This window comes from Populus trichocarpa, chromosome 1 (genome assembly GCF_000002775.5).
Source record: "Populus trichocarpa isolate Nisqually-1 chromosome 1, P.trichocarpa_v4.1, whole genome shotgun sequence".
Lineage (NCBI taxonomy): Eukaryota > Viridiplantae > Streptophyta > Magnoliopsida > Malpighiales > Salicaceae > Populus > Populus trichocarpa.
The window spans coordinates 12,867,763-12,889,667 of record NC_037285.2 but is presented as its reverse complement, the minus strand read 5'-3'; the positions used below and the strand labels follow the sequence as shown (position 1 = coordinate 12,889,667).

The window sequence follows — 21,905 nt, the reverse complement described above, 5'->3', positions numbered from 1 at the left end:
TCATAAGGCTCAAAGAGTGTTTCAGGGTTTCAAAGACTGAAGATCACAATCAACAGTTTGACTCTTGACGTCATTCATATTTTCTTTTGCCGTTCTTATTTTATTTGCCCTTTTTCTGTTTTTTTTTTCATTGCTTCGCTAGAGCATACTCACTTTATCTTGGTTATCACTTTTTCTTGTGATTTGGTCATGCCCCCTAGCATTTGAGTTTCTTGGGCTCTTTTGCCTTTTGGCTTTCTCACGGCTTTATCATCTTTCTTGATCATTGAAATTTCACTTGCCCCAGTGTAGGGTGTGATCTTAGTCGGGATGTTTTTATGAAAGAAAAATTATTCAGGCTCAAAAAGGGATCGCAAGGGATGTACTTATTTCAGAATGTGAAAGGAATAACAAAGATGGCCTTTCCTCATTTCAAGCGCAAGCAGCTATGATCAATAAACTTTGACCTCATCTAGTGTGATGGTTTAGTCTTTGCAAAGATGCATTTCATGAGTTATGAGCAACAAGTTCACTACATACCGTTATTCATACATTTAAAAACACATTATTCAAGAGTCATGGGGTAAGGGTATTTATTCATTTCTTTTTTTCTTTTTCTTTTTAGAGTTTGGTCACCTCTATGAAGGAGTTGCTTGATTCACTTGTCATTCTACAAGTAGAATGTCAAAAATATAATTTTTGAATAAACATCAAATTATTTTTGAAATCAAAATGCCAGATCAATTTTTTTAAAACTCAAATAAGGAAACTGATTTTGGTAAAAGTAATGAATTGAATCTATGAGATCATGCAAGGCTTCAAGAGTGTATTTACTGATTCTTTGATATCAATAAACATTTATGAGAGAGAGAAAAGATATGCAAAGTGAATGTCTTGGCAAAACTTTTATTGATTTGATGAGAACTTATACAATCATGAATAATATTTCTTCACGGCATCGGAATTCACTGGCCTACTCAAATCTTCTCCATCCATTCCTGTCAATATCAATGCTCCTCCAGAGAATGCCTTCTTTACTACATAGGGACCTTCATAATTGGGTGCCCACTTGCTATGATTCTCACTAGGTAGTAATAGGATTTTTCTCAATACAAGATCTCCTTCTTTAAACTCTCTTGGTCGAACTTTTCTGTCATATGCTCTTGCTATCCTGTTTTGATACAGTTGGTGGTGACAAATTGCAGCTAATCTCTTCTCACTGATCATATTTAGCTGTTCGTATCGTATCTCAGCCCATTTAGCCTCTTCTAGCTCAGATTCCATGAGGACCCTTAGAGAAGGAATCTCTACTTCCAAAGGCATCACTGCCTCCATTCCGTAAACTAATGAATAAGGTGTAGCCCCCGTTGACGTCCTTATTGCTGTTCGATAGGCATGTAGAGCATAAGGAAGCCATTCCTGCCAATCTTTATATGTGACCACCATTTTCTGGACAATCTTCTTTATGTTCTTGTTAGCAGCTTCAACAGCACCATTCATTTTTGGTCTGTAAGGGGATGAATTTGAATGCTTGATTTTCCATTTAGTGCATAATTCCACGATCATCTTCCCATTGAAGTTCTTGGCGTTATCGGTTACTATCCTTTCTGGCAAACCATACCTACAAATTAGATCTCTCTCAATGAATCGCTTGACCACCTTCTGAGTCACATGAGCAGGCCTCTACCCACTTTGTAAAATAATCAATTACGACCAAGATAAACCGATGACCATTGCTGGCTTTTGGATTAATAGGCCCAATCACATCAATTCCCCACATCGCGAATGGCCAAGGTGACACCATATTGAATAAGGGCACTGGGGGTGCATTGATTTTGTCACTATACACCTGACATTTATGACATTTTCGGACAAATTCTATACAATCCTTTTCCATGGTCAACCAAAAATACCCAGCTCTTTGTATTTGTCTTGCCATCATATGCCCATTTGCATGGGTGGTGCAAATTCCTCCATGCACTTCACACAAGGCTTTATTGGCTTCTGATCTGTCCAGACATCTTAATAAAGTCCCATCAAATGACCTTTTGTATAAGATTTCTCCATCTATAAAGTAAACTGATTCTTATCCCTTCCTAAATGATTGAACTCTATCTCTTCAAAGTTTTCAGCCAATTTGGAGAGATATTCTTGATATGGTTTCAATTTCTCATCTTTCGTCTGCCATTCCCCCTTTGTCTGGCAAATTATCAACATAGAGTCTCCATATACCCCTAATTTCCTTATCTTCAGTTCCAATGCAGCTTCCAATCCATGAATGCAAGCCTCATATTCAGCTGTGTTGTTTGTGCAACTAAACTGTAGCTTAATGGAAATGGGATATTGTTTTCCTTCTGGAGAAATTATTACAGCACCAGCTCCATTACCAGACACATTCACCGCACCATCAAAGTACATGGTCCACCAATCACTTTCTATTACCAGCACATCTTCATCAGGGAAGTCAAAATTTAACGGCTCATAGTCTTCAATGGCGTTATCAGCTAAATGATCTGCGATTGCACTTCCTTTCACAGATTTTCTTGTTTTGTAGATGATATCGTATTCAGCCAACAACACTTGCCATCTGGCCAGCCTATTTGACATGTATGGTTTTTCAAAAATATATTTTAGAGGATCTATCTTTGAAATTAACCAAGTGGTATAGTATAACATATACTGTCGGAGCCTTTTCGCACTCCATACCAAACCACAACACAGCTTCTCAATCATACTGTAACGAGATTCACACTCAGTGAATTTCTTACTAAGGTAGTAGATGGCTTGCTCCTTTCTCCCAGACTCATCATGTTGGCCAAGCACACAGCCCATTGCTGATTCAGTCACTGTTAAATACAAAATGAGAGGCTTCCCATGCACCGGTGGCACCAATAGAGGTGGGTTCTGCAGATATTGTTTGATCTTATCAAAGGCTTCTTGACAATCTTCATCCCATACTCCAGGGTTTTTCTTTCGAAGTAATCGAAAGATTGGTTCACAAGTGACTGTAAGTTGTGAAATAAATCGAGCAATGTAATTTAAACGCCCCAAAAAGCTTCGAACTTCTTTCTCAGTCTTAGGAGCTGACATAGCTTGTATGGCCTTCACTTTATCAGGGTCTACCTCTATACCATTATTGCTTACCACGAATCCCAATAACTTCCCAGACTTCACTCCAAATGTGCATTTTGCAGGGTTCAACTTTAATTGATATTTTCTCAGCCTTTCAAATAATTTCTTTAGAGCTGGGATATGGTTTTCCTCATCTTTAGACTTAGCGATCATATCATCCACATAGACTTCAATTTCTTTATGCATCATATCATGAAATAATGTCACCATTGCTCTTTGATAAGTTGCTCCAGCATTTTTGAGTCCGAATGGCATAACTCTATAGCAATACGTTCCCCACGGGGTAACAAATGTTGTTTTCTTCTTGTCTTGCTCGACCATTTTAATCTGATTATACCCAGAGAAACCATCCATAAAAGAGTAAGTAGAACTCTTAGCAGCATTATCCACCAGTACATCTATGTGGGGTAAAGGAAAATTATCCTTCGGGCTTGCCCTATTCAAATCTCGAAAATCCACACATACCCTGATTTTGTTGTCTTTCTTGGGTACTACTACAATATTGGACACCCATTGAGAATAATCGACTACTTCCAAGAATCCAGCATCCCACTGTTTTGTTATCTCCTCCTTCACTTTGATTAGTATATCTGGCCTTGTCCTCCTCAACTTTTGCTTAATCGGCTTACATCCTTCTATCAAAGGTAGTTTATGTACCACAATATCAGTATCCAGACCAGGCATATCAGCGTATGACCAGGCAAACACATCAACATATTCTCGTAAAAGAGCGACCAATTCACTTCTTACGCCAGCAGAGATTAGCTTCCCTATTTTCAACTCTCTTTTATTATGTTCGGTGCCCATATCTATCAGTTCTAGTTCTTCTTTTGCAGGCTTCCATGTGCGATCAGATTGTTCCCCTAACCTTGTGAACTCATGGATATCTTCCTCACCAAACTCTTCTTCATCCATGGCAATTATAGTTTCATCAAAGTTAAGCCAATTATCCACAGTGCAATGAGTTTGTGAGGTATACGACAATCCGCTTTCAGATTTCCTGAAAGCGGAAAGTGTTTCGATTGTGAGTGTATAGTTATGGGAAAGTAAATAAATGAACAGAGAAAAAGAAAAACACGATTGAAAGAAAATTTGCATGATCTCATTGAAATTTAAAGGATAGAAGGGCTCAACCACAAAACCTTATTGCCAATCTCTTGAAGCATGATGATTTGGCAAGGCACAATTATTCAAACAATACAAATAATGAAAACAACGAACAAGCAAACAAACATTACTTTTTGAAAACAATTGGGACTTCATGAATTTCCCAATTTGCTAAATCTTCTCCCTCGGCCAGTTCCCTCACGAATTCTGATGAGCCATCTTCCAAAACGCCAATAGTCAGCTGGGGCAATTGTTCATGAGTACTATCCTCTTCCTTTAAATCTTGTTCACCGACTTTTTCAAGATAATTAATAGTAACACTATTGAATTCTTTTCTTAGTCCCCCCTCATAATCCTCAGTTTTTATCACATATGCGGATCTTGGAAATGTTACATGGATTGGTGGGATCTCTATTCGATCTTCATCTGGTTCTCTCTTTTCAATCCGGGCTATTCTCTTTTTTCTTCTAATTTCAGCTGCTCTTTTGAAATCTGCTTTCCCAGGCTTAAACCCTAAGCCAAACCTTTGATCCGCACACTTCATTTTTATCACATTAACCCTCTCAGGCATTCCGGTAGTGTGGTCATATTGAAATGGCAGTTCATGCTTTAAGAAGTATTTAGCAGCCATTTTTGCTGCTTCAGAAATTTCTGGCTTTCTTCGTACCGTATTTTCTGGTACCCATTCAGCATTTACAACTTCGAATGCATGCAGATTTCCATCCTTACTTTCTTCAGTTTCTATGTAAGGGATCGACACATTTTTTATCATTGACAAAGTTTCCTCAGCTCTCACAGTCACCAAATTCCCATTGATGATAAACTTGACCCGTTGATGTAAAGAAGATGCGACAGCTCGGGCTGCATGGATCCAAGGTCTCCCCAGTAAAATGCTATATGATGGATGAATGTCCATTACTTGTAATATGACTTGGAATGGTTGTGGGCCAATGATTAGTTCAACATCAATACTCCCAATGATTGGTCTAGGTGACCCATCATATGCCCTAGCAGTCATGGTACTTGGCTTCATGTGAGAGGCATCAACTGACATTTTATCAAGTACATGTCTCGGCAATACATTGAGAGCAGAACCATTATCTATAAGCACCTTAGCAATCACACAATCCTTGCATTTTACCGTGATATGCAATGGTTTATTATGACCGGTCCCTTCATGATCCAGCTCATCATCGGTAAAATAGAGGTAGTTGGTGGCTTGAATCCTACCCACCAAATGTTCTATGGAGTCTTGTGTGATATCCTGAGGAACATATGCTTCATTAAGAACCTTCTGAAGTGCGTTCCTATGCAATTCTGAACTCAACATTAATGACAACAAAGAAATCCTAGCGGGTGTTTTCTTTAGCTGATCAACCACACTATATTCGCTATGCCTCATCAATTTCAGGAATTCATTAGCCTCTTCATCACTTACTGGCTTGTTAACCTCATCTGTCTTTGTCAATTCCACCATATCCTTTCCTTTGGCTTTTCTATGGTTTTCCAACTCTTCAGGAGTAAAACATCTCCCACTCCGAGTGAGTCCTCCTATTTCAGCATGGAAAACAGGGGCAGGATTTGTGTTGTGAAAGGAATAACCATAATTATAGGGTTGGGCATTATAGCTTCCGCTAACAGTATTCATAGGCTTGGCTATGATCATTTTTGGTGGACCCTTTTCGGTTGGTATATATCTACAAACTTCCACTTTCTGGTTACAACCAGTCATTGTTCCTACTAACTCATCTTCTTTGAGTTTCATCAATCTTAACATTCCCAACGTCATCATATTTTCTACCTCCAAATGAAACTCCTCGCACGAGTCAATATCATGCCCAAGCTGTTGATGATATTTACAATATTCATTCACATTCCCTACAGCTTGTATTTTGACTGGTGTCTTTAGATAATCTGTTTGTCTCAACATCCCATACAATCTATCTATAGTCACCCTTAAAGTTGCTGTACTTCCCCTTCCTATCTCCAAGCTATTAACTCCCCCACCTCCAGAAGCATGATTTGGTAGAGGGTTAGAATTCATATTTGGAGATTCATCAAAAGAAATCCACCCAGCTTTGATGAGCTGAAGGATTTTTCTTTTGAATGCAACACATCCATCAATATGATGACCAACAGCACCAGCATGGTATTCACATTTTTGATCGGGTTTATACCAAAAAGGAAATGGTGGTTGTAAAGGTTCTAAGGGAACAGGTGCTACCTGGCCAATACTAAGCAATCTTTGGTGCATTTCAGTAAGAGACATGGGTAATGGTGGAAGTTGCACTTGATCTATTGGAAAATTTCTTCTTGGGCGGTAGGCATTATTGGTTTGGTTGTTTATTGGGTTATTTTGGGTGTTTGTAGGTGAAGAGAATTTTATATTGGATATAGAGGGGGTAGGTGTAATACTTTTGAAGCTGTAAATGTCTTGGTAGGTGTTCTTCCCTCTACTTTCCCTTTCAACATTGTGAACTTCCGTTTCTTTCCTTTTTCCAATAAAACCTCTTTTTTCAGTAGGATCCACGATCCTACCCGTCCGAACAGCTTGTTCGATCCTTTCAGCTATGACAACCAAATCAGAGAAATTTTGTGCAGCACTACCTACCAAGTATTCAAAGCACGGGGCTTTGAAAGTGTTGGAAAATAAACCAGTCATCTCCCTTTCCGACAATGGAGGATTTACTTGCGCGGCTGATTCGCGCCACCTTTGGGCATATTCTCTTACAGACTCCTTATTGCCTTTTTCCATGGCTTGCAGACTTGATCTATCTGGGGCAATATCCATGTTGAACTTATACTGTCTAATAAAAGCTTCAACCAAATCCTTCCATCCTTTAATCTTGGTATTATCCAAACGCATATACCAAGCAAGAGCCGCATCACTTAAACTGTCTTGAAAGAAATGGATCAATAACTTCTCATCATAGACTACTTCAGCCATCTTATTACAATATGCTTTAAGATGGGTGATTGGGCATTGAGTTCCAGTATATTTAACAAATTCTGGAACTCTGAATTTTCTGGGAATAACCACATTAGGCACTAAACACATTTCAGCGGCCTTCACCGGATCATACAAACTATTCCCTTCTATTGCCTTCATTCTTTCTTCTAAAGCAGCTAGTTTTTCATGACCATTTTCCTCTATTATCTTGTTCCTTTGAGGTTCTTCCTCTATCAACACAGAATGGGGGACCCTCATTGGATGTGCTGATTGAGTAGGTACGAAATGAGCAGCATGCTGAGGTTCAGATGGCGGAATAAATGGAGGCGGAGGCTGAGGTGTAAATGTTTGTTGAGAAGATGTCCCTTCTCCAGCTCTAGGCCTCAAAGCCTGTTCAAGCAGGCTGGTAAGCCTTGCTACATCCTCTTTCAGGCTTTCCAACTCTCTTTGGTGTTGAATTTCTAACTGATTTCTCTCTTCATTTTCCATTTTCTTCCGTGAACGAGTGTTATGGATACGTTTCGGTTGGGGACCTATATTTCACCTGTTATATGCAGAATATGACAATCTATAAGCAAATGTATGAGATGCATGAATGTGAATGCAACATATTGGATATAGATTCGCTCTTTGTTGGTGACATATGGCCGTCATTCTTTAGATATGTGGGTTGAGCTTGAACTTGATATCATTGTTGTGATGCCGAGAAGAGATCTGCTTAGCTTTTTGACATTTGGGCTTTCCATCATATACATATATTTTTGCATTGAAAAATGTGGGTCTCAACCCTTTTATTACTCATTCAGAAGCTTACAATGAAAAATTAATCTAATCTATTACAGGAGAAAAAACACTGCCTCTAGTAGCTATTGCTTTTAAAAAAAGATCGGTATTATCCATACTTCTTCGATATTTCATTATATCTCCTCCCACTTGACGAGCTTCCACTCGTAATAAATGGGCTTCTACAGCTGCTCGATCAATCTGATCTTGTAGTTCCCTTATCCTCTCAGTATGAATCAAGTTGTTTCTAGACAAAAAGTTATTGGCATCATCCAATGTTTGATTATGTTGCTTTAACATTTTTTGGTTTCCTATAAGTTGTACGGTCTTCAATTTTTCTTTGTCCAGCTTAGATCTCAATGCTTCTGCTTCAGCCTTATGACTGTTCAACTCTGCTTTTCGCTCTTCATGAATTTTAGTTAAAGCCTCAGCTTTTCCCAATTGGTCTTTAAACTTAACAATGTCCGCCCGACGCATTTTCAATATAGCTTGTGTCTTGATGGCTAACTCTTCCCAATGCTTAGCTTTTGCCATATAATACGTCATGTCCTGATTAATTATTTTTTGTGTTTCCAAGTCAGCCTTTGCCTTTATCAAGTCTTGACCCACAGAGTCCCTTTCTTCTTCAGCTATTTTCCTTACACCCTTTTCTTTGGCTAGCTGCTGCTCTAAAGACACTCTCTGTTCTTCCTTTGCTTTAAGCTCAACTTGTAACGATTTTACTTGTTTTCTTAATTCTTCTTCACAGTTCACTCTTTTCCTTCGAATGCCCACAGATTCAGAAACTTCTACCATATAAAAGACTCCTCCATTACGCCATTCAGGATACTTTTCACTAACTGTAGGATTCCTTAATCCGGTCTCCTTTTTCACCAGTACCAAAGATTTCCAATCCTGCCTAATGCTCTCCAACATCTCCATGGTAGCTCCTTTGTATACTCCAATAAATTGAGCTAAATCAACCGTTCTTGGGATGCTTTGTATGCCCCCAAACTGTCTTGCAACTAAAGCAGGCGCATAACTAATATATCCAGTCACTCCAATCAAAGGTACCCAAGGCTTCTTCCCACAACCCATTAAAGAAAACACAAGGAAATAAATTTGAATCAATAGTTTTATTCTGAATCTGGCGTCAATGAATAAAAATAATAAATTCATATTTATTTTGTTGTGTTTTCTTTAAAAATAAAAAAATATGCATGCAAAAATAAAATAAAATAAAATAAATTTATTGGTTTATTCACTGACGTCAGAGTCAGGAATAAAGATACTAAGTAAATTTATTTTATTTTACTTTGTTTTGTTTTTTTAGCTACATAAAAATAAAAATAATGCGTATGCATAAAAAAATTTTATTTGTTTATTCACTGACGCCAGAGTCAGGAATAAAAAAAAAATGATGATTTAAATTTGCTTATTTTCATATCTACGTAATATTTACCAACGCCAGAGTTGGAAATATCCGTAGTTGAATATTCATTGGCGCCAGAGTCAGGAATATTACACACAAACAATCATAGTATAAACCAACAAAAAAAAAATGTTAGCAATTAATGACAAAGATCAGCAATGCAGCCTGCCTTAGGCAGGACGTTTAAGGGGTGATAATATCTTCCATTTTACGTAACCAGTCTCGGACCATAGAATCTCTGTTGACCAGTTAGGGTTCCTAGTAACCGTAATACTAGGTGGCGACTCCTTAAACAAAGACCATTCACCATCAAAGAATAGGATGCCAGAAATCCATTCTTTTCCATGAAACATTAATTTTTAAGGCCGCCGCGATGTCGGGTGCGACACTTAGTTGCCTCGTTAATCAACTTAACCTCCCCTATCCATATATTTGACAATATCGATGGAAAGTACTGTTTGCCTGAAATGAATCACTAGCAGCATACCATATAGGACACAGCATTAAAATAGATTACCTCTTGGATCGGATGAGATCCTCTTCCTGTTCCATTAGTCCACCAAGATAGCCAAAACCATCAACATTTTCCCAGAAACAAAGGCCCTGCTTGGACTGTGATTTTTGCCAACCAAAAAGAAAAAAAAGGTTCCATATGACAATTAATAAGAAATTATATTTATGCATATAATTTGCAGGAACATACAGCTCAAGATTCAGGGTTACTAAAAAAGTTGAACAGAAACAAGAAAGGAAAGGTAGGAGCAATTTCTTTCCCCCCTCAATGTCCCTTAAAGCATCACATGTTCTGGAAATTCAATGGAAAGAACTTCATCATTGTGTTTTATATAGAATGAAATGTACCTGTTTAATACCTAAGAATGATGAACTTAAACATTTAACATGATCAAAGTTTCAATTGTCTTCTATTTTTCATGATTGGTTTTCCAAAGCCACAGGGATCACTGAGCCAGAGATTCAGAAGTCAAATTACAGCAGAAAAGAGCAAGAAAACACTCACAAAGTACAATGTGGATTCAGCCTATACTTTAAAATGAATATTTTTCTTTACTTCATCAATTCTACCTTGAAGTTCCTGCTGGTGATCCATGTCAAACTGGCATATTTTACTAGCCCAGTCAATCTTTTCTTCAATCAGGGGAAATACACTGTCTGAAGTGGCTGACCTGGAAGTTGCAAGCAATGGTTGTCACATGGGCACACCAACTTTACAAGAAGCAATAAACACTAGGAGTTACAAGGAGATTGGAAAAAAGAGGGGTGCATTTAGAAAGAATTCATGCTTTGGTGAAATTATTGCAAACACAGAACAGATTTTGGAAAACCCAAAGCAGAGAACAAAATCACATGTTATACACTGCACAGAACACCAGTTGCTTAAGTTATCCAATAGATTCCAACAACAGAACAGTGTTTCAAAGGACAATTTGATTTTCATAATCTTATCCAAGCCAATAGAAACCACCAGATATCCAGTGTGACTACCAAAATGTGGCAATATCACCAGACTGACTTTGTCCATACTCACCCATGACAAACCTAAAATGGATAACTCAACATGAATGAGAGATTCTACAACATTTGTTTCTGCATTAATCTACCTTATTTCAAGATCTTGTGAAATATTGAATGAAAACTGAATGAATGATTGGAAAAAACCTTCAATGGTAAGTGGAGTCCCCTTTCATGTCAGTCCACAGTACATCTCAATTGATTTTGTAAGAAGACCCTAATTATGAAATATAAGACAAAACTCAAAATTTTCAGTTTTACCTACTGGGAGGTTATTAAAACATATTTTCTGCAGTATTTGGCCACATCACGATGCCAAGTTCTAATAATGCATGCAACATGACACCTTAACAGCTTATCTCCTTCGGTATTCCTATTCCACGCTGCAAATTATTGGTCTCAAAACCACCTAAGATTACCTTTTATTTAAAAGTTTGCCCCTAGGGTTAGTGAAGGCAAAAGATCACAAAGCGTGATGTAGAAGGAGACATTACTGAATACAACATCAAATTATTTGTCTCCAACAACTTCTTAAACAGAACATAATGCAGTAACCAAGTAATTTAATAAGTTCAACCATTTAGATGCACATCAATAAAAAAAAATGTTATCAGAAAATGTACTTCTTTATAATGCCAAGTCATGGACAAAAAGAAATGTAAGGTGAAGCCCCTATTAACATGACAGGAACAAGTCTGACCATGTTTAGCTACCAAGTCTATTAATTGCAAATAACTTGAACTGCGGCACAATCATTGCACCTACACAAGCAAGAGATGTTCTACCCAGGAATCCTTCTTAGAAATGCAGAAACTAAGACGACTAGATAAGCTTCAAAAAGACTCTTTGAATGGGATATGTGTTGTAAAATACTGGAAGTAAAGCATTTCTTTTGAAAAAAGGGAATACAAGCCAACCAAATTCCCAATGTATCTATCATACTCCCAAGCTGGCCATGCATGAGATCCCTCCCTGCTGCAAATTGCAACTGAAAATGAAATAACCCATCATGCATTAAATTCAAAACATTTATTAAAGACTTAAAGAAACCAAACAGATGACTTCCCAAGGTGATTGATTAAACCTCATAACACCTTCCCAGCTGATTCAACTTCCCTTTGACTATGCCCTATAAAAAAAAGTACTATGAAAAGATCATTCTGAATTAATTAACAGGGAAGGTAAATACATGTTTCCAGTAGCTGATGCAGAAAAAGGGAGACTTGCTGTATACACGCACTCATTGATGAGGAAGTCTTCAAGTTCATGCACGTTACAAACCTCAAGTTCCTCTAGCAGTTCATTGTAAGAGAGAATCTACAAGAGGGACTAACTAAAATTATTACAGCAAAATGGCACATTTTTTTCTTCTAGTTCCTTCGACAAATACATTAATGAAAACAACAGGACAGTATGATAACGAGCAAGAGTTTATCCTGCAGAACATAAAGCAAGGGGAAAACTTGGGCATAAAATTCTAATTTTGCAACACAAACTGAAATCCCATGAAACAAAATACACACAATAAAAGGAATTGCAGCAATAAATTCAATCAAGGATGTAAACTTTCAAATAAAAAACACGAACATTAGTCCTCATATGTTAAAAGCCAGCACCTTATTGGTCGCAGAAAGAGTAAGCACAGTGAGTTGCTTGAGCTTGAGGAATTGATCAGGTGACAGCTTTGGCAGCTTACCATTATTACCTTGAGGATTCAAAACCCATAAATATTCAGACATTAAAAAATGAAATAAAGGACCAAACAAGAGTGTGCTCAGCAGCATATATTTAGTGGCCCAGGTGGAACTCAATGCAAGGCCAAGAAACCAAAAGGAGTTGATGGAGGGTCTCTTAACTCTGAAAAATAGACCATAGTACAGCGCATAGGGCCCAGTACAACCAAACTAAGCCTATAAAATCAGATAAAGACTGCACGATGAGCCTAACTTCAGTTTGAGCCCTATTTAAAACTTGTTTCTATATATATATATATATATATTAAAAGTATTTAAAAAATATTAAAAAATATTTTTTATTTGCTTCAAATTAATTTTTTATATTTTTATATCATTTTAATGTATGGGTATATAAAATTATTTAAAAAAATAAAAAATATATTTTCAAACAAAATTTTTTTTAAAAAAAATCTTTACCATATTCTCAAACAAGCTTTTAGCATTCACGAAGTAATAATATTTAATTTAATGATTTTATTTTAAAAATTGATGAATGATTTTTTTTTTACAAACTGAAATGGTTACGAGATTGTATTTTAAATCTATATATAAATTAATTCTTGCCTTTATCTTCTATGAAGGACAAAAATTCTTTTGAAATATAAAATAATAATAAGAAGGAGAAGAATTGTTGTTGTACATTCTTTCTTGTAAAATATCATAAAAAATTGATAAAAAAATACAAAAATAATTAAACTCCACCAAAATGTTAAAAAAACCCATTTATGATATAATAAATTATCACCGAAAAAATAACCTATAACAACTTTATGATTTTTTTTATGACTTTTTAATATTTTATGAAAAAATAAATAAGACTTGCATAAACACCGTTTATGATATGATAAATTAAAAATAATAAACCTTTAATAGCTCTATGAATTTTTTATGACTTTTTAATATTTTTTGAAAAAAGAAATAAGACTTGCATACGTATTTAATAAATAAATTGGATAACTTCATAGGTGGGCACGTTTTAGGAAGGCATAGCATGTTAAGTGATTTTCTTTTTAAAAAAACCTTTGTAAAACCTAGAAATTATCTCTCGAATATAATAAAAAACAATATGTCAATCAAAACATCATATAGTTCGATAGTTGAAAAAAATAAGTGTTAATTGAAATAGCTTGTAAGGCAGAGGGTGGAGAAGTTTTTTTTTTTTTTTCCCATTAAATATTTGTACAAATACGTAATCAGTTATTTATTTTTCAAATGACAAACTGTTTCATCTTTCTATACATGCTGTAGTTTATAAACTAGATCTAATGCTCGTGGATGCCGCGGGCTTATAGTATACTTGTGCATTATCGTGGGTTTATTGAAAAATTTATAAAAAAAATTATATGGAAAAAAACTGTTGCAATCTATAATATTTTCAAGAAAAAAACTACAAAGCTAAATTCTCAACCAACTTTATATTAAAAAAACTAAAATAAAAAAAAGATAATTTTGGAAAAAATCATAAGAAAAAAAAACAAAAGAAAAAAAAAACATATAGGAAAACACTGTAGTAATCTATTGTGTTTAATGAGAAAATCTACAGTTGTAATTCTCAACCAGCTCAATATTAAAAATAATAAAATCGATAAAGATAATTTTGAAAAAAATCATAACAAAAAACAATCATGTGGGGAAACACTGTAGTAATCCACAATGTTTTAAAGAAAAAAACTACAAATCTAAATTCTCAACCAGCTCAATATGAAAAAAAAAAAAACCGATAAAGATAATTTTGAAAAAAATCATAACAAAAAACAATCATGTGGGGAAACACTGTAGTAATCCACAATGTTTTAAAGAAAAAAAACTACAAATCTAAATTCTCAACCAGCTCAATATGAAAAAAAAAAAATCGACAAAGACAATTCTAAAAAAAAACAAAAAAAACCATAAAAAAGAAAAAAAACCATGTGGGGAAATACTGTAGCAATCCACAGTGTTTTAAAGAAAAAAACTATAAAGCTAAATTTTCAACCAACTCAATATTAAAAAAATAAAATCGACCAAAACAATTCTGAAAAAAAATAATAATAAAAAAGATAATTTTGGAAAAAAAAGCAAAAAAAAAAATAGAAAATAAATGGAAAATAAATTATGTAGGGAAAGTTAAAGCTAAATTCTTAACCAGCTTAATATTATAAAAAAAATTCAACAAAGATAATTTAAAAAAAACATGTGAGGAAATACTGTAGCAAAACAAAAACCATGTGGGGAAATATTGTAGCAATCCACAGTGTTTTTTTTTTAAAAATGAAACAAAATTCTCAACCAGCTCAATATGAAAAAAAATAAAATCGACAAAGATTATTTTGAAAAAAAATTTCATAAAAATAAAGAAAAAAAACAATGTAGGGAAATATTACAATCCATAATGTTTTTTTTAAAAAAACTACAAAACTAAATTTTTAACCGGTTCAATATTAAAAAAAATTGACAAAAATAATTTAAAAAAAAACACGAAAACAAAAAAAGAATAAAACAAAGAAGATATTCTTGGGAAAAAAAGAAAAAAAAAATGTAAAACCCAAAAAGAAGGAGGGGGAAATGTAGAAAAAGCTAATGTATTTTCCCCACATATTTTAGAATATTACTTAATATTTCCACTTATTGATTTAATTATTGTTACAGTAATGTATTCACTCAAATATTCATAATCCAGCATGCTCTAAGAAATATAATTAACAATAGCTAATTCTCGTTTGAATAATAGTGTTCATAGAGTGACAACATTGTTAATTGTAACAATATAATGGCGGTTTTGCGTATTAAAATCTTTTCACAAGCCATATTAGGTGTTATTATATTAATCGAAGGTAAATAGATCTTTTTAGATTTTAGAAGAACAATGAAAAGATCAAAATGTTATTAAAAACAAAAATTTTAAGACTTGAGCATTTTGGTATTTAGATAATGGAATTTTATTATTATTATTATCGTAACAAATAAAAGGTAATTTAATATTTAATTAAATAAAAAATAATAATTTTGAAGGGTGTAGTTCTGGTCAGGTCTTGGATTTGCTCCCTAGACATTACCGGTTCGAGTCTCATAAATTTCAGGGTCACTAGAGGTTTACTTGATCATTAATTTCAGGATCCATAAAATTAGTGAAGATGAAAATAAACTGGTTTAAACATCAATATTAATATAAAAAAATAAAAAAACGTCAGAATTTAAACTTACAAACGCATAGAGGTGGCCTTGACGTGCGGCATGTCTCTGTGTCTTTTTGTTTTAAAAATTAGAAATGAACAAAAAAAAAAAAAAAAAAGAACAATAAAACCAAACCTAGACGCGCGGAGGCTCATACACGATCGAGCTTTTTCTTGCAATGAATCAGACACGTTGTATATATAACTTTTTTTAAAAATAAAAATAAAAATATTTAACCTAAGACAGAATACAAGTCACACAACTAGTTTTTTTATTGTAAATTTTTCATCGTTGATGAAAAACATTTCCTCGTACAACTAACACGGCAAACACTCCCCATGAAATTGTTTTTTGGTTTTTTTTTTTTACAAGAAATCCCGATTGAAGGCCAAGGCCTAATGGGGACATCTAAGGAGCCTAATCTCAAGTACAAAGAGCACAAGGCTGTAAAAAAAAAAGGGTAACAAAAATAGCCCAAAATAAAACCACAAGGACTAGATAATACAAAGAAGCTCAAGAAACCAAACAAGCCCGAGCTCAAGGGCAGCAAACTCCTTGATCAACCAAACAATCGATCTTCACTTTTTTCCATGGATAATCTGCTCAACATCTTTTCGATCACCAGATCCGAACGGCGAGGCATCGGATCCTTGCCCATACTACGAGTTTTTTTCCCAAACAAATTGCTTAGTAGCTAGTACAGCATATGTTCGTTCACATGATAAGTAAGAAAGAAATGGACGCGCCATTGACTTAGATTCTGATCAGTTCACCACTTGAGCTGAGGGGAAAAGGAGATTGTAGTGGAGGAACATCTAAAAAACCTTCTAACATTTCCAGTACCATCTTCATTGTAGGTCTCTTTGAAGGTTCTTCTTGAATACACCACATTGATACCTCTACCCACTTTTTCAGCCTCTCTTTGTCATCCATTGCCACCTTGTCGTTATCCACCAAATGATAAATTCTCCCACCGATATAGCAATCATAAGCCCAGTCTGTAAGTATTGCTCTTTCTTCTTCTCCTTCTTCAAGGTCCATTACGACGCTCCTTCTGCAGCAAATGATCTCTAGTAACAGCACACCAAAACTGTAGACATCCACTTTAGCAGTTACAGGCACATTCTTGAACCATTCAGGGGCCACATAGCCTCGTGTTCCTCTGATCATCGTACGAGTCCGTGTTTGATTTGAGAGTAACAGTTTTGCCAATCCGAAGTCAGATATTCTTGCAGAGAAAGAGTCATCTAGAAGTATGTTTTGAGGCTTAATATCACAGTGGATGATTGGGAACTCACATTCCCCATGCAAGTAGAGAAGCCCTCTTGCAACCCCCAATGCGATCTTGACTCTCTGATGCCAATCAGGTCTTGGAAGTGTAAAGAGGAAGTTTGCTAAAGTGCCATTGCTCATGAACTCGTATATCAAAAGCCGATGAGACCCTTCATCGCAGTATCCAAGCAACCGGACTAGATTCTTGTGATGAGTCTCCCCAATTGCACTCACTTCAGTCCTGAATTCCCTCTCCCTTTCTTGAGCCAACTTGTCCAACTTCTTGACCGCAATGGCGTTTCCTGAACTTGATCTCATGAAGCCTTTATAGACTATGCCAAAGGAACCCCTGCCAAGCTCTTCCATAAATCCATCAGTTGCTTCTTCAAGTTCCTTGTAAGTGAAGGAACGCAATGTTGAAAAATAAATGCTTGAATCTGGCCCTGCCTTCTTCACTTTTCTCTCGCGCCTTCTGAACAGAATTAGAAAAGTAACAACCAGCAAAATCACGTTGAGAAATGCAGAACTACCCAGAAGGGCACCTAGTAGAACCGGTTTCTCTTTATCACTGCCAACGTTGCAATAACCAGAAGGAGGAACTTCTTTCCTTACTTTGAAGAGAGTCTTTGAAAAACCCGTGCGCATGTATCTTCCATTGGAGAGAGGCAGCCTCTTCTTCCAACATTGACGACCATCAAAAATGGCAACAGCACATGAACAATCATATAAGCAAGACTTTTCACATTGCGTCTGGTTGTATGGTGATAACCTTTCATAATCATTCAATGGCCAATTTACATTATCAAACTGCCTAATTTCGTATAACTCTTCTGGGTCTCCCCGTCCATCATCTAGTCCACACCCTTGTGGAAAAGTTGGTTTGCATCCGCCAAGTCTGTTGTTTGGATCCAGGAAAACATATCCAGGAGGACAGTCACACGTGGGCTTCCTATTTTCTTGAATTGAGCAGTAGCTATTGAAACCACAAGGACCACTACCAATATCATTAAATATAGCCGTGCACATGTCTAAGGGAATGGATTGCACTGGCCACCAACCTTGGTTAGTTGTAGAATTCTTTGGAAGAGAATATTGAGTGAAGACTCCATCAAATCCCAAAGTTGCTCGGTAATAGTTATCACCAGTATAATTTATACGATTCCAGTCAGGAAACTGAGCAATTTCTCCATTCAGTTTAACTATGTAAACGTTTGCCGATTCATTGAAAACCAACCGATAGCCAGACTCATAAGGATCTGCATTATATGTATTACTGCTATAATAATGATCATATTGAAATTCACTAGGCCAAGCAATAGGATTGAGCTCGAGACTGCCATTCGAGAAGTTGAGCTCAAACCTTCCCTTTGAGTAGTTGGTTTCTGTTAATCTAGAAAACAGCTTGCTGCCCAAATCCAATGTTTGGGTTGGCAAGATAGTGTCTGTAGGATTCTTGAAAGTCTCCCAAATGTAAGTACTAGAATCGTTACCTTTAAGCACAAAGTTCCCTGTGTCAAGCATGGCAGCAGAGATTACAGGGGTAGCTGGATTTGCCTGCCATATTATTAGACCTTTAGGATTCGTCAACACAAGATTGCTAGATGTCAGCTCAACTTTTGATCCTCTTGGAAGTGGGTTGTTTCCATTGGAATGCCAAACAATGGTCCTAGCTGGAATTATGTCGAACCAAATGGCGAGCAAGAAAAGGTTTGAATTGCCCAGTTGACGAAAACCAAAAGCAAAATCCCCTGATGGTGAAAGCCACGTATTTCCATTAGTGGTCAGTGATGAGCTCGGAGTTACTATCGCCATGGATAAATCGAGTTGAAGGGGAAGGATGAGAAAAGGAAGGATAGCAAAAGAAGCCATGGTAACGTGACGTGTGATCTCAGAGAAGCTGTGGTGTAAGGTATTTGGAACGTATAAAGTCTAGGTCGTTTTACACAACTCACAAATGTTGGTGTCATCTATAAACTGATAGAGGACCTCGAAGTCCATATAACATATGAACTTGAATCTTTTCCTATCGACGTCTCCTTTCAGAAGCATCGTAATTGACTGACTCAATAAACTTGACCGACCCGATCAGGTGAATACTCAACTCTTTGAACCTGAATACATTTATGGTGAGACAAGAAAAGGACAGCTCACCTAGCGTTAAGGAAATAGATAAAAGAGACAACGTAGTTACGTGAAGGAACCTAACATTGTGCTTTGAAATTGACGAGTTTTATTTGGGTTTGGTAAGTCTTTTAATGCAAATTAATAAAGCAGGAAGAATCCAATGTTTAAATTAAAGACTGCAAAAACTCTCCCTCCTCCTGTTGCCAGAATCAGCAATTAATCTCAAATAAGAAAATAGAGTGATTTTCAGAATCATAGCTAAACCAGAGGTCAATCTACCTTCTACTTTTTTTTTTTTAATTAACGTGAGTGTTGAAGCTAATTTATGCTCACTGTTCTGAAATTAATAATTATATAATCCTTTAAGTTTGTGAGTCAATCTACCTTCCTTGATTTTGTTGCAGTTTCAGTGACCTTTGAGCTCTAGATTTTTTAGCATTTTCCTTCGCGTCTTCCTCTGAAGCTGTCAATTGCTTGGAGAAAACAAACCATGCTTTCTTTAATTTAATCCACTAAAAAGAAGGAATAAAAAACATAAAAATGATTATGTTGGCATCCATTAAAAAAAAAAAAACATGATCGACGGAGAAGAGGGTTGAGGTTGCTGTCCAAGTATTTGAATATATTTCAAGGCAAGCTGCCAAGCCGGCTGCTGAAGTATTATTGGTTATTTGATCAAAAATAATTCTGGCGAGCATAAAGAACAAACTTCACGACACTGTTTTTTCTGTCATCTCCGTCTCTTGCTAGTCTCATATTTGAATCTTGTTGCGACCAGGAAACAAATTTCAATATTACTGGTCAAGGCAACTGACTTTCTTCCTTTAATTAATATTACTTGTAATTGTAATATACGTAAGCATGAGAAACATGTAATTCTAAGAGCCAACCAATTGTCTGAACTATCAACTACTACTATGGATCAACCAATTGGTTGTGACAGAACGGAGAAGGGGAATTTGTCTGAACTTTCTCTTCCTGGGAGCCGTGCCGTGAGACTACCTAACCGGTACCAAATACCAATTGGGATCTCCTTCTCTAGGGACAAGGAAAGAAACCGTCTCGTGGTCTCACCAACCTCATGCTCAACGCGTTGCTCGGACAAGCTGATAGCGAACGGTTTATGGCAGTTCTGAAGCTCCGAGGAACCGGGCACCAGCTCCCGATTCTTCCTTTAGCCGTGGACCGTAGAAGCGAACTTCGTATATTTTTCAAATTCACTGTTTAAATAATGAGATCGAAATAATAAGATAAAAAAATAAAAAAAATATAAATTTTTATTGAAATATCTACTCGTGTTTACTTTTCAAATTAATAACCCGAGTCATTAGATAATAAGTACCATATCTCGAAAAACCATAAAGCCTAATTTCCCAAAAATAATTTTAATTATAAAAAAAATTAAAAATAGTAATTAAAAAATTAAGAATCAAAATTGAAAACATGAATCAATTTAGCAAAAGAATAAAAAAATCAAAAGAATGAAAATCAAAATTGACATAAAAATAAAAATAATTTTTTATTGAAGGGTGAAATTGAAAAGAAAATTCAATTTAACAAAAAAATATAAAAAGAATGAGGACCAAATTGATAAAAATAATATACCATAAATTTGGATTGAAGGATAAAATTAAAAATAAATTAAATTTTTATAAAAAGGCTAAGAAAAAAAAATAATGAGGACCAGATTGAAAAATATAATACCATAAATTTGAATTAAAGAATGAAATTGAAAACCAATAAAAATTTTATAAAAGATTCAATGAAAAAATTAAAAATCAAAAGAATAAGGACCAACTTGAAAAAATAATATATGTCAAATTGAAATTAATGGATGAAATTGAAAATAAATAAAACTTATATTGGGCTGAAGTTGACTATCAATAACAAAAAGGATCAAACTGTACTTTTCAAGGGAGTAAAGAGAAGAAAAAAAAGACATACCAGCTATAAACTAGACCACCATCGTAGAAATGCGCCACTACACCAAGAAAAGGATGTGGGACACTTTCAATGGCACAATATGAGGACATTTTTGGACGTGGGGAAGCATCGCATGCTCCACCTAAAGGGCACGGACGCCCCCCATATGTTGAAGAGTGTGTTTCATGCACCTCACCTTTTTGTTATTTATTATTTTAATATTTAGTCAAATACTAAATTACCCTTAAGTTAAATTAATAAAAAAAACCATTGTGAAAAGACCAGAAAGCTCATTGACTCATGGTTTAAAATTTTTGCTATTAAAGACATTTTTGTCATTTTCACTATGCATTTTAATTGTTTATTATTTTTTTATATTTAGTAAAATATTAAATTTCCCCTCAACTGACATTATAATAATGAAAAAAACATTGTAAAAATTTAAAAAAAATACCCATTTATGTTAGTTTTAATTTTTTTTAGCTTTAAAGAGTATTTTGGTTGTTTCACTATGCAATGAAGATGATAAAAGACTTGTTTGTCCTCGGTTAATTTAGCAATGACAAATAAATCCTATGAAAAGACTTCAATATCTTTGATAGATATCAAGTTTTTTAAGTGGAGGAGAAAAATCATCTTTACATTGTTTCAATGAATAATATTTTTTATTCTGGAGCTAGAATATTTTTCCCAAGGCCATTTATCTTCTTTTAATACGATGAGAGACTCATAATTCTTTTACCAAATAAGATTGGTCAACATTTAATCTACTGATTTTTTTAATTCCTAGTTTTTTTTACTAAAA

General features: G+C 35.2%; 2 protein-coding genes across 2 annotated transcripts; both read right to left on the bottom strand.

The window, feature by feature from the left end:
* Positions 1-912: 912 nt before the first annotated feature.
* LOC112327907 (uncharacterized) lies at positions 913-12,631 on the bottom strand. The gene is made up of 10 exons (XM_024603251.2): positions 12,509-12,631; positions 11,810-11,880; positions 10,866-10,919; positions 10,432-10,546; positions 9,880-9,974; positions 8,071-8,972; positions 4,350-7,701; positions 2,060-4,111; positions 1,745-1,988; positions 913-1,662 (listed from the first exon to the last, which is right to left on the bottom strand). The coding sequence occupies exons 1-10, from the start codon at positions 12,629-12,631 to the stop codon at positions 913-915; spliced, it is 7,758 nt and encodes a 2,585-aa protein (XP_024459019.2).
* Positions 12,632-16,033: 3,402 nt separating this feature from the next.
* Positions 16,034-19,129, bottom strand: LOC18094581 (G-type lectin S-receptor-like serine/threonine-protein kinase LECRK3). The gene has a single exon (XM_006368912.3). The coding sequence runs from the start codon at positions 18,920-18,922 to the stop codon at positions 16,535-16,537; it is 2,388 nt and encodes a 795-aa protein (XP_006368974.2). The 5' UTR covers positions 18,923-19,129; the 3' UTR covers positions 16,034-16,534.
* Positions 19,130-21,905: the final 2,776 nt, after the last annotated feature.